Below are 12,897 nucleotides of genomic sequence, written 5' to 3'. Positions count from 1 at the left end.
TCAACAGCGAAGTGGGTAATGGTGCTGGGAAGAGTAGTCACTTAAGGTCCTGCAGTTCCCGGAGAAGCGGCGTCCAAGCGCAGCCGCTGACTCCTTCGCAAGCCATCCCTGTCTCAGTCTCGCTGCGGGTACAGTGACAGGTTAACGTGCGCTGTCCCTCCTTCCCCTCTGGCTTCCCATCCTGCTGGGCCCGCATCCTGTATCCAAGGAGGAGGATTTCATTTCCGGTGTTTGAGAAAAGTGGTCACTCTGACCTGTGCTTTCCCCCTCCAGGCAAAGCGTGGGGGCATGCCTAGCCTTTGATTTATGAATCTCCACTGCCTGCAATGTATTACCCAGCAATCTCACCTTCGGTCTCTCACCCGGCACCCCGCTCCAGCCTCTGAACACCTCCAACCCTTCTCTTCATGGCTTCACCTTCTGAATTCTCTTGCCTTTGTCTCATTGCACATCTCAATGAAGCATCGTGTATAGTGGAGAAAGAGCAGGAGACAGTTAAGCAAACTAACATTGGTTTAGTTCCTGTTATGTGAAAATTCCTTGTTGGACGCTTATGGCAGTCCTACAAAATAAGCATCTCTATCCCCAGTTTACAAATGAGGAAACTGAGGCTCATAGAGAAGAAATGGCTTGCCCTAACATACTCTGGAGCCTATGTCCTTTCCACTGCAGAATATCTTGGCTAACATTACTGAGAACTAAGCAAATCACCCAGGTCCTCTCATCCTCCAGAAACACTGTTGTTCTCATTTTACTGATGCAGTAACTGGGAGTTAGTAGCATTGAAGAGCTTGCTCATGATCCATGTAGCTAAGTGATAGAACTAGGATTTGAATCTGGGACTTCAAAACCAAATCTCATCTCAGCTCTAGACACTCAGAGCCCCGATTCTAGTTTTGCTTTTGTTACTCACTTAAGGTGGTCCTTTAGGAAAATTGTTCTCTCATTTCAGTCTTTATACAAAGGCTTGTCCAGTTGAGTTCCAAGATTATCTCTATGGAAGTGGCTGGGCCCTTGGAGACAAAGCATTTGGACATCTTAGAGGACTTGTCTCCCCAATCTCATTTTGTATTTGTGACTTATGTGGCTGTCTAGATCAGACAATAGGGGCTTCACGGGTGGCTCAGTGGTAAAGAATCCACCTGCCAATGCAGGAGACACAGGAGACGTGGGTTCAATCCCTGGATCAGTAAGGTCCCCTGGAGGAGGCAATGGTAACCCACTCCAGTATTCTTGCCTGGAGAATCTCATGGACAGAGGAGCCTGGTGGACTGCAATCACTGAGGTCTCAAAGAGTCGGACATGACTGAGCATGCGTGCACACATGCAGATCAGACAATGACTCTCCATTGCCCTCAAAATAGAATACTTTACCATGGCTCAAAAGAGTCTGGATGGTCTGATCTCTACCAAACTGACTCGTCTCCCACCCATTCTTTGCACTAACCATTTCAAAAAAACTGATGGTTTATGCTCTCTTTAAACCAGTGAGCAACTTCCTCTGCCTTCCCATCTACCTGTGTCACCTTTGAACAACTAGCTCAGATGTTATGCCCCCTGGGAAGATTTGACTGAGTCCCCAAATTAATAATTGAATGTCCACTTTATATATTCCCATGCTGCTGCTGCTAAGTCGCTTCAGTCGTGTCCGACTCTGTGCGACCCCATAGACGGCAGCCCACCAGACTCTCCTGTCCCTGGGATTCTCCAGGCAAGAACACTGGAGTGGGTTGCCATTTCCTTCTCCAATACATGAAAGTGAAAAGTGAAAGTGAAGTTGCTTAGTCGTGTCCGACTCTTCTCGACCCCATGGACTGCAGCCTACCAGGCTCCTCCATCCATGGGATTTTCCAGGCAAGAGTACTAGAGTAGGGTGCCATCGCCTTCTCCGATATATTCCCATAGCTCCGAGCATATCCTCAAACCTGGAACTCTGCTTCTGCATTAGAAGCTGTTACTATTTCTATCTGTCTCCTGGCAATGGCTTATAGAAGTGCTCAAAGCTTAAATCAGTATACAAATCATGGTGGTGGCGGCGGTGGCGGCGCTAATGATGCTTTCTACTAAGAGTTTTGCACATATTAACTTATTTAATTATTGCTTCAACTCTATAATGTGGACAAATGTGATCCCCATTTTATGAACAAGGAAACAGAAGAAGTAGCTTTTTAAAAGTAGGCAAAGAAGCAGGCCTGCATCCCTAAGTACAATGGCAAGAAATGAGCAACACTTGGATGTGTCTCTTCCTGGTTCCTTTCTGCTGGTCTTACCCTCCCCCAGTTCGATCCTCCTCAACACAGCCAGAAATGTTTTTAAGCATTTTGTCTCTGAAAACTGTTGCTTGGAAGTCTTCAGTAAGTCCCCACTTACCCCTATGGAGGGCTGATTATAAATTCATTGATTTCTTCTTTCATTTTTAAAACAACCTTTGTGGTAGACTTCTCTCATAGCTCAGTTGGTAAAGAACCTGCCTGCAATGCAGGAGACTTGGGTTAGATTGGGTTGGGAAGATCCCCTGGAGGAGGAAGTGGCAACCCACTCCAGTATATTCTTGCCTGGAGAATCCCATGGACAGAGGAGCCTGGCAGGCTACATACAGTCCATGGGTTTGCAAGAGTCGGACTGAGTAACTTTCACTACTACCTACGTTGTAGTAGACCTAGTCATTATTCCCATTTGTGGGTAAGAAAACTGAGGCACAGTTTGTGAAACAATGTCCTCAATATCACAGAGCTAGTAAGTGTCTGGGGCAAGATTCGAACCTCAGCAGTCACCATTACTCTATACAACCCACGCCCCAGCTTCTAAGCTCCAGTGGCCTGGCTCCTGCCACTTCTCCAGTTTCCCACTGTGAGCCCACTTGCACACCATCTGCCACCTCTAAACCCCTTCTGTCTGTGACTTTCCCTAGGCTTCCTGTTATGCCTTTTCCCTCTTCTTTGTCCAAACCCTACTCATCATGGAGACTCAGCACAAGTTCCCCCCTTTCCAGGAAGTCTTTCTGGATTTCCCAATCCCACACGATACTGTCCTCTGTTCCCCACAGCTCCCACATTTCATTTTATTGTTGCTCTTGCCACCTGCCTTGCAGTTTTCCACTTGTGTATCTTTCCTACTGAATTGGGAACTCTGCTGTGCAACTAATGCTCAGCAAAGGTACAAGCAATGACTCTGTCTCCTTTAACTTCATCCCCAACCCGCTCGTCAAAGGAAGAAGCAGGTTTGGAGATGTTCAAGTTCCCCAGGACACAGAGCTGCTAAGGAGCAGAGCAAGAGCTGAAATGAGGAGGGCTGGGAGTAAGCCCCTCTGGTTCCCCTCCCCACCCCGGGGAGGCGCCTGCCAGAGGCGAGAGAGCCCTGTGGGGCGAGTGTGATTATGAAGCTATGAATTCTTGGCACCTCAGGAAATATTCCACCCAAGTGGTGAGCTATACAAAGAGGACTTTTTGAAAGGCACCTCATAAATCATGCCCACAAGACCTACACACATAAGCCCGGCCCTTTTCCAGCCGCCACGCAGGTGCCTGACACAGTCTCGCATTTGTGGGGTCTGCTGTCGTAAAATGCCTCCCTCCTGGGGGTCTCCAAGGGGCATGCAGAGGACAGCAGGAGAGGGCCTTGCCTGTGGCCCCTCAGGATCTCCAGGCATCTTGAGGATGCGGAGATGTAGCAGAAAGTGGATCCCATGTGGAGACAGACACCCGGACGGCAAAGCTGACTTCTGGTGTGACCCTCTCGAAGCCTCCGTTTCCACAACTTTCATGAGACCATGTTGTTGGTTCTCAAATGGGGTGATTTTTTTTTTTTTAATTTTGACTTATTTTTGCTGTGCTAGGTCATCATTGCACATGGGCTTTCTCTAGTTGTGGTGAGTGGGAGCTACTCTCTAGCTGCGGGGCTGGGGCTTCTTGCTGCCATGGGTTCTCTCGTTGTGGAGCTCAGGTGGTAGGGCACGCGGGCTTCAGCGTTGCGGTGGGCAGGCTTAGTTGCCCCGTGGCATGTGGGATCTTCCAGGACCAGGGACCAAAACCGCGTCCCCCTACATGGCAAGGTGGATTCCTAACCACTAGAGCACCAGGGAAGCCCTCAAATGGAGTGATTTTGCTCGGCAGAGGATATTTGGTAATGTCTGGACACTGTTTTCTTGTTATGCCTTGGACTGTGGGAGCAGGTATCTTGCAGGCGGAGGTGTAGGGATGCCGCATGACTGCCCCTCCAGCAAAGGATGACCCAGCCCACATGTCGACAGTGTCCTGCTGAGAAACCTTGGGCTGGGTGATCTCAGAGACACTTGCCTTCATTTTCTCTGCAGCCATCAGATCTCCTTGAGGAGCCTCTCTTTGGTGATGCATAAAGAGCTCTAGATAAATTCCTAATGATGATCACCATAGTCCAAGGCGATTCTTGCTAGGACTAGTGTGCGGTGTGACCTTGATCCTGAGACATCATCACAACAGTTCTCTGGAATAAAAGCTACCCTTTGCTGAGAGCAAAGGGTACTCGAGGCCAGCCTTTGGGCATCTCTCTTAGTTAATCTCACAACCAGTTTCTGAAGGTAAGGCTACCATCACTGTTTAGAGACAAGGAGAATGAGAGATGTCTGATTTGGGGATACAGATATAAAGGCTTTCATGAAGTAAAAGCCCAGAAGGTAAGCTTTTTTTTTTTTTTTTTCTGACTGTGAGAAAAGAGTATGAGGGAAGAGCAGTAAGACAGCAGACAGAGAGGGACATGGTGACTGTTCAGACCTAGTGGGTGACCACTTCAGTGGTTACCTTTATGTTTGAGCTCGGTTAAGTGGTGTCATCTCTCTGGAACTTGGGTTCCATACTCATTAAATCTAAGGGGAAAGTATTTTCAGGGTTGTCGTAAAGGTTAAATACAGATTTTAAAGTGTATATACATTGCTTACCCAGCATCTAGCATGTGGTGTTAATTTATTTTAGTTATTATTCTTTTTGTCATTTATCATCATTATAATAATTATTACTTGGCCAGAGTTCTAAGGCTTATAAGTTTTTTTTTTCTCATTTCAAATTTAATAAAACTACAAATTATGTTTTATATTGTAGAAGTGAATATGTTAGGTCAAAACTTACACCTCTCTCTATTTTATTATTATTATTTTTTATTATAGTTGCTTTACAATGTTGCATTAGTTTCTGCTATACAGCAAAATGATATGAGCATATCAACCACACATATAAGCATATATCCCCTATTTCTTGGATTTCCTCCCCATTTAGTTCACCGCAGAGCATTGAGTAGTATTCCCTATGCTATACAGTAGGTTCTCATAAGTTATCTATTTTATTCACAAAAGTGGAAGTGAAAGTCACTCAGTTGTGTCCAACTCTTTGTGACCCCATGGACTATACAGTCCATGGAATTCTCCAGGCCAGAATACTGGAGTGGGTAGCTATTCCTTTCTCCAAGGGATCTTCCCAACCCCTTGGGATTGAACCCAGGTCTCCCGCATTGCAGGCAGATTCTTTACCAGCTGAGCCACCAGGGAAGCCCATAATATATATATGTCAATCCCTATCTCTCAATCCATCCTACCCCCCCTCCTCTCTTGGTATCCATGAAATTGTCCTCTCTTTCACTTTTTGCACATGGCACAATTGAGGACAAATTCCAAAGTGATTTTTGAACAAGTGTTCACAATATCACACTTACAGTTAGAAAACTGTTGGGACAAGAAGCCCTCATCCATCCATTGACCTTTACTGACCACCTCGAAGTCCTAATCCTTTGACCTGGGCTCCTCCAGCTTCATCACCGTCCCCTCCTGTCTTCCAGGAAGGCCCACCTGATCCTCCGGCGACTGGAGAGGGTGAGCAGCCACTGTTCCAGCCTCCTGCGAAGCGCCTACATCCAGAGCCGTGTGGACACCGTACCCTACCTCTTCTGCCGCAGCGAGGAGGTCCGGCCTGCGGGTATGGTGTGGTACAGCATCCTCAAGGACACCAAAGTCACGTGCGAGGAGAAGATGGTGTCCATGGCCCGGAACACGTACGGGGAGTCCAAGGGCCGGTGAGGGCGGGCGCCGCCCTCCGTGAGCACAGGGACTCTCCGGGGGAGGGCGAGCGGTGCTCCCGTGGATCCGGGGCCTGGCAGGGGGTGGAGGACCCTGAGGATGGGCTTGGCGGAGGAGGCTTGCCAGCAAGGCCAAAGCAGACTCTCTTGTGGATAGCCAACGGAGAACTTTGTCACCACTGGATTTCTTCATTTGTCCCCAGCTTTTATTTTTTCTAAGGTATTATTTGACTCTATCAAAGTCTCTCCTTTTTAAACTTTTTCTTACGGATGGCGGTCAGTCCCGAGGCAGGAGCTTTCAGTTGGAGACCCAGAGGCCTTTCCTCTACTTCCTTCCTCCTGCCATCCACCCCCTGGCTTCCTTCCTGCCGTGGACCCCAGGAGGAGCCCTGTGGAGAGCTAGTTGGACCCCCTTCACATCAGGAAGGAGGCCCCGAGGATCATTGGCAGTGAGGAAGCTTGGGTCTTTAGGACGTTCATTTTCCAGACATGTTTGGGTTGGCAGGACCCCTGCCTCTTCCTGCTCCCCGTGGGTCTGCCCAGAGTCCCTGCAGGACTTCCCATGCATTAAAAATTCCTATTGTCTCTCTCTCTCTCTGCTTGGGTCGTGTTTCTTACTAACAGGGGACCTCTGTTTATTCACTCAACAGGTATTTATTGATTCTCTACTATATACCAGGCACTGGGCAATCAGCTAAAGAACAAATTCTCCCTGTAATCAGGGAGCATACAGTGCATCAGAAATTATAGAGAAGCAGCCGGTTACTTTGGGCTGTGGTAAGGGAGGGATGGAGGCTCTTTGAACTACTTGCTGGGTCATGAGACAAACGAAAGGGGTTCCAAAATGCTTTCTTGAAAAAGTGATGCCAATACCCGAAAGATGGGGAAGGGGTGGGGATTAGCTCCAGGCAGGTGGGACACCATGAACAAAAGCCTAGAGATAAGAGGAAAGGTAAGTCAGTCAATGGACATGAGTTTTAGCAAACTCTGGGAGATGGTGAAGGACAGGGAAGCCTGGCGTGCTGAGGTCCAAAGAGCAGGACACAACTGAGCGACTGGACAACAGCAAAGCCACTCAAAGGCTGAAAGCACTCTCGTTGGGAATAGAGATCAAAACAGGAAGAAGCGAGAGGTAAGGCTGGGAGCTGGACAGAGCATTGGAAGCCATGGAGAGAAAGTCTGACTATGTTTCAAGTAACTGAGAACCATTGCACAACATTAGCGGAGGAGTCAGCACGCTCTTGAAGAAAAACCATTCCAGCGTCAGCATGGAGGTCGGACTGGAAAAGGCGTTGCAGAGAGTGACTACTGTCATTCTCCAGAAGTGATAGCAGATTGGATCTTGAGGTAATGGGGGAAACCCTCCACCATTAAGTCTCCTTTTAAGTGGCAATTGTCTACTTCCGTTGTGTTACATCCCAGGGAGGGTAATGAGTACAAAGAGGCTTTATACGTCCTTAAGCTCCTGGCAGTAGCTCAGAGATGCTGGCTTGCTGGAAGAAATGGGATGCAGGTCAGTTATTTCATAATGCAGACATGATACCTGTTAAAGAGTGAGGAATACACCAGAAATTCAGAGGGGAAAATACTGAAGATCAGTAAAGTAAAAGCAGTTGAAAATTAGCTTCCTTCTTAATTTTGATGAGTGCTGATGACATCCATAATCTCTCCCAACCCCCAAAAAACCTACCTGCTGAATTGTTTTTCCCTCTATGATCCCAATAATCCACACGGGGAAACAGAGCAGAAGGAGATTCTTCCAGACGACCCTGGTGCCTAAAGATCTGCTCAACCTCCAACAATCTAAGCTCAAAGGTGCTCTTTTAAGAAGTTTTACTATTATTGGATTTACATTTCTGCAAGTATATAGATGGGATTTAGGGCTTTCCAGGTGGTGCTACTGGTAGAGAACTTTCCAGTCAAAGCAGGAGACATAAGAGGTACAGGTTCCATTCCTAGGTTAGGAAGGTCCCTTGGAGGACGGCATGGCAACCCACTCCGGTATTCTTGCTTGGAGAACCCCATGGATGGAGGAGCCTGGCGGGCTACAGTCCATGGGGTCACAAAGAGTCAGACATGACTGAAGTGACTTAGGGCACATAGGTGGAATTTAGATGGATACATTCCCACTAAGGAGATGACTCTTTTCCTTCCAAGGATAGTATATTCAGAGAAGAACAAACATCTTAAAAGGAGGATGAAAAGAAAAGGAATAGTTATGATTCACTGAGTACTTACCTGTCTTAGTTATGGTATAACAGAGCACCATAGACTAGGTGACTTATAAAGAATACAAACTTGTTTTTCATAGTTCTGAAAGCTGGAAAATCCAAGGTCAAGGCATCAGCAGATTTGGTGTCTGGTGAGAGCTGGTGAGTTCGTAGGCAGCCGTCTTCTTGAGGTGTCCTCATGCAGCAGAAGGGGAGAGGGATGTCTCTGGGGTCTCTCAAAAGAGCACACATCCCATTTGTGAGGGCACCACCCTCATGACCTAATCATCTCTTAAAGGTCCCACCTTTAATCACCAGCATAGTGGAGATTAGAACACAAACATTCACTCTGTAGCATTTCCAGGCTCTATTCAAAATTGCTATCGTGTTTAACGATACTTTCCTGTATCACCTTCAGTAATGCTTTCCTGAACCCTAGGTCCCAGGCCTTCCCCCATTGCTGTAGTTTCCATTGTCCTGACACAATCTGAGGAAAGGGTTAGCTCAACAGTTGCATAAAGTTAAGCTCCCCAGTGTTCTGGGGCTGTGATCCGAGCCCAATTGTTTGAATCTGAATCTGCCACCATTCACCAGCTATTGCCCTTGGATGAGTGATTTGATGTCAGTGTCCCCATCAGCCAAATGGGGTGCATGTCAGTCTGTTCTCATGGGGCTGTTATGAGGTTTGGGTATGATAGCAGTTGTAATGCACCCAGCACAATATATGGTAGGGTCTTTCTCCCTTCCCAGGTGGCCCAGTGGTAAAGAATCTGCCTGCCAGTACAGGAGATGCAGGTTCAATCCCCAGGTTGGGAAGATCCCCTGGAGGAGAAAATGTCAAGCTGCTCCAGTATTCTTGCTTAGGAAATCTCATGGACAGAAGAGCCTGGAAGGCTACAGTCCATGGAGTCATGAAGAGTCAGACACAGCTGAGCAGTGACTGCACACACACACAACCCAATAGCAAGAGCCCCAAGAAGCCTGTGCTTCTCTCTGAGGCTCTCACAGATGGCTGTGGCTTCTGGGTAGCTGCCCAGTCTGCCAACGGCGGCTGGCCCCTGAGAACATCCACCACCAGGCTGTCCCCAGCTCTTTCTCCCGTCCATGCCCCTCCTGCTTTCAGCCTCCTTTTCCCGGCTCTCTGGAGCCTCTTGCCATTCCCAGTCACCACAAGGCCCTCAGAAGTGAGACTGAGAAGCCTGGTGAGACAGGTGTGTTGGGGGGTGGGGTGGCTTGCCATTGCAGGCAAGCAGATTAAACCAATATTTGTTAAGATGTTCTCCGGAGAAAAGAAAAATTCTTGAGGTACCAATGATGCTTCTGGATCCAGTGCCCTGGCTCTGCACAGCCAGATGGATTCATGTGCTGCCACAGAAAATGCCAGGGAAGCTCAGGTCCCACTGTACTGGCACTGATGACTTTCCATATGGTTTCCACCACTAAATAGAGAAGTCGTGAACACACAGAGGTGTGTGGTAGGGGTGCACAAGAAAACGCCTATACATGACTCCCATCCTCTGTACAATCTTTAAGTGTCTTCTCTAGGCAGGCTTCATGGACATATGCTGGTATTTACCATTCAGGGAGTTCTCTTCCTAGCAATGAGTTTACACACTTACCACATTTAACCAAGTGCAGAACAGCCATGTGCGAGTATGGTTACCATTCTTTCAGCTAAAAGAAAATGTGGTTTAGGCAGGTTGGATAACCTGCTTCAAAGTCATGGTGTTGAGATACTGAGATCTAAACCTGGACAGACTAAGTATTTCCAACTGGTGAGTTCTGTTTTACTACTTCCTAGAGAAAATGGGTATAATGCCCCTTCCCCGTCTTATCTTATCCCTCTGCTACTGCTAAGTCTGCTGCGGCTAAGACACTTCAGTTGTGTCCGACTCTGTGGGACCCCATAGACGGCAGCCTACCAGGCTCCTCCATCCATGGGATTTTCCAGGCAAGAGTACTGGAGAGGGGTGCCATTGCCTTATCCCTCTAATTTCCAACAAATGCTTGAGTACTATTTTCTGGGTTTGGGATACTAAGACAAACAGGACACAGATTCTGCCCTTACAAAACTCCCAGCACTTCACTAACTGCAAAGTGATAAAATCAGACATTTTGGAATCAAGCCAATCTGAGTTTAAATATTGCTGTGCAGTTTACAGTGACAAAGAGCTAGACCCTAAGAGAAATGTTTAAAACTAACTCAACAGGTCTTGCTAATTCAGAGGCTTGGGTTAACTTCTCTAATCCTCACTTTCTTCATGGGATGAATGCACCATCTCAGAGTACTATCAGGAAGATTAAATTAGATGATATATATAAAGCCTTGAGAACAAGGCTTTTAATAAAGTTATTACAATGGCGTATTTACATGAGAAAAGATAGGTGAGATTCACTTTGCCTCAGGAAAGCCTTTACAGTCAAAGGATAATCAAGTTCAGTAAGTAGAACAGTAGAAAAAGGACATCATGGACAGAGAGACGGCATGTTTTTGAGAGAGTGTGCTCTGTCTGAAGGATGGTGAGCAAGCAGTGTGGGCTGAGAGGGCAGCCTGTGTCTGGAGAGGTTGGCAGCGCAGACCACACTGGCTGCGGGAAGACCTTAGACTGAGAGCAGGGGTGTGACATAGGCAGGTTAGGCATTTTTCGAAGATACCTCTGGTTGCAAAGCAGGAGAGTGGCGAGAAAGGAGAGAGCCAGTGGGACTAGCCAGCACAGGGCAGGTAGTTAGTGTCATTTAGGAGGGAGACAAGGACGCCTGAGCTAGGCCATTGCAGAAGTAAGGCTGGATCTGAGTGCTAGGAGAGAGGTGGACGAAACAGGACTTGTTATAACTAAGAGGCCCGGAGACTCAAATCTTGCCTTTCTCCTCTGGTGTCTGAGTATTTGACTGGGCAGAATGTGGGACACGAAGTGGATGGATAAACACCCTTGGACTCAATGGACAGTGCATGGATGAGGCAGGATTTGTATCATGCAAATATAGTCACTGGATTGAAAGAGAGCCCAGAATATCATTTAGCTTATGTGGAAGCCATGCGTGGAACTGTGTGTCACTGTGCACAAAGTATTATGAGTTCCCAGTGCCCCATCGCAAAGGATTGTGTAAAGCTGGCATAGGATCTTGTGTAAGAGTTAAGTGCTGACCTTATAAAAAGAGCGCTGAATTCTTCAGCATCACCTTGTCTTCTTCCTTCTTCTCGCCATCATCATCAATATCCTCATCACCATTATCATTTAATTGATTGATTCCTTACCATATTCTAGATTCTTTGCATATATATTTCATATACTTCTTACAACAACTCTATGATATATAAGTTATCACTCCATTTTATAGATGAAGGAATTAAACCCCACAGGTTTTAAGAAACTTCCTGGTCTCAGGCAGCTGGAACCAAAGTTTGAGTCCAGGTATCATTTGACCCCAGAATTTTATCCATTGTGCTCTGCTGCCTTCTGAGGTGGGGAGCTCTGGATTCTAGTCCTTCCTCTGCAGCAGAGTAACTAATCAGTTAACCTTGAGCAAATCCTTCACCCTCTGTGAGCCTTGGATTCTCCGTATGCTCCCACCACATTGGGAAAGATGTATGTATCACAGGTATGAGGGAGTGTGCTGGATGATGACTCGTGTATAAAGAACATTTTTCACCTCTCTCTCCCTTTAATCTTCACACCTTCCCTTTGAGGTTGACAATGGCAGAATGAATGGCTCCGTTTGGCCAGTCTAGAGAGGCAGGCTGCAGTCCATGGGATCGAAAGAGTCGGACATGACTTAGCGACTAAACCACCACCACCACCAGAGAGGGTTAAGATCTCAGCAAGGCCATAGGTCTTGGATCTACAGCCAATTCTAGGGCCCCGGAGACAACTCCAGTCCCACTCGTGGTCACACAAGCCACTGGTTGCTAAGAGTCTAGGAGCCCTGGACAAGTGACCATAGCGGGCTTTTCCCCTCTGCCTAACTAGGGAAACTAGTAACACCCCTCAGAGGTTATGTGGTGCTGGTTTAGTCACTAAGTTGTGTCCAACTCTTGCAACTCCATGGACAGTAGCCTGCCAGGCTCCTCTGTCCATGGGATTCTCCAGGCAAGAATACTGGAGTGGGTTGCCATTTCCTTTTCCAGGGGATCTTCCTAACGCAGGAATTGAACTTGGGTCTCCTGCATTGCCAGAGAAGGCAATGGCACCCCACTCCAGTACTCTTGCCTGGAAAATCCCATGGACAGAGGAGCCTGGAGGGCTGCAGTCCATGGGGTTGCTGAGGCTCGGACATGACTGAGCGACTTCACTTTCACTTTCTGCATTGGAGAAGGAAATGGCAACCCACTCCAGTGTTCTTGCCTGGAGAATCCCAGGGACGGGGGAGTCTGGTGGGCTGGGGTCGCACAGAGTCGGACACGACTGAAGTGACTTAGCAGCTTAGCAGCTCCTGCATTGCAGGCAGATTCTTTACTAACTGAGCGACAAGGGAAGCCCTCATAAGGTTAGAGTGAGGGTTAAATGAGGCCACGTATGTCAGATCCATAGGACGGTACTTGGCATGTAACAAGGACTACATAAGTATTAGCTGTTTGTGTCATTTTTGGACTCAGCATCCTACTCTGCAGCCACGTTGAAGAATCCCCATCAGTGCCCTCTCACATCTT

General features: G+C 47.5%; 1 protein-coding gene across 5 annotated transcripts in view; it reads left to right on the top strand.

Annotated features, from left to right (window-relative positions):
- ASTN2 (astrotactin 2) overlaps positions 1-6,630 on the top strand; it is a 1,042,634-nt gene extending 1,036,004 nt beyond the window's left edge. For all 5 annotated transcript variants that reach the window (XM_086413912.1, XM_086413911.1, XM_086413910.1 and 2 more), the window contains one exon: positions 5,803-6,630. In XM_086413912.1, coding sequence (XP_086270038.1) covers positions 5,803-6,040 — 238 coding nt within the window. In that variant the 3' untranslated portion in view covers positions 6,041-6,630. The remainder of the gene's footprint in view (positions 1-5,802) is intronic.
- Positions 6,631-12,897: the final 6,267 nt, after the last annotated feature.

This window comes from Bos grunniens, chromosome 8, assembly GCF_055505025.1.
Source record: "Bos grunniens cultivar Pamir isolate PY7600 chromosome 8, Bosgru_T2T1.0, whole genome shotgun sequence".
NCBI lineage: Eukaryota > Metazoa > Chordata > Mammalia > Artiodactyla > Bovidae > Bos > Bos grunniens.
Note: the sequence above shows the minus strand (reverse complement) of the source record. Positions and strands in the feature narration are given on the sequence as shown.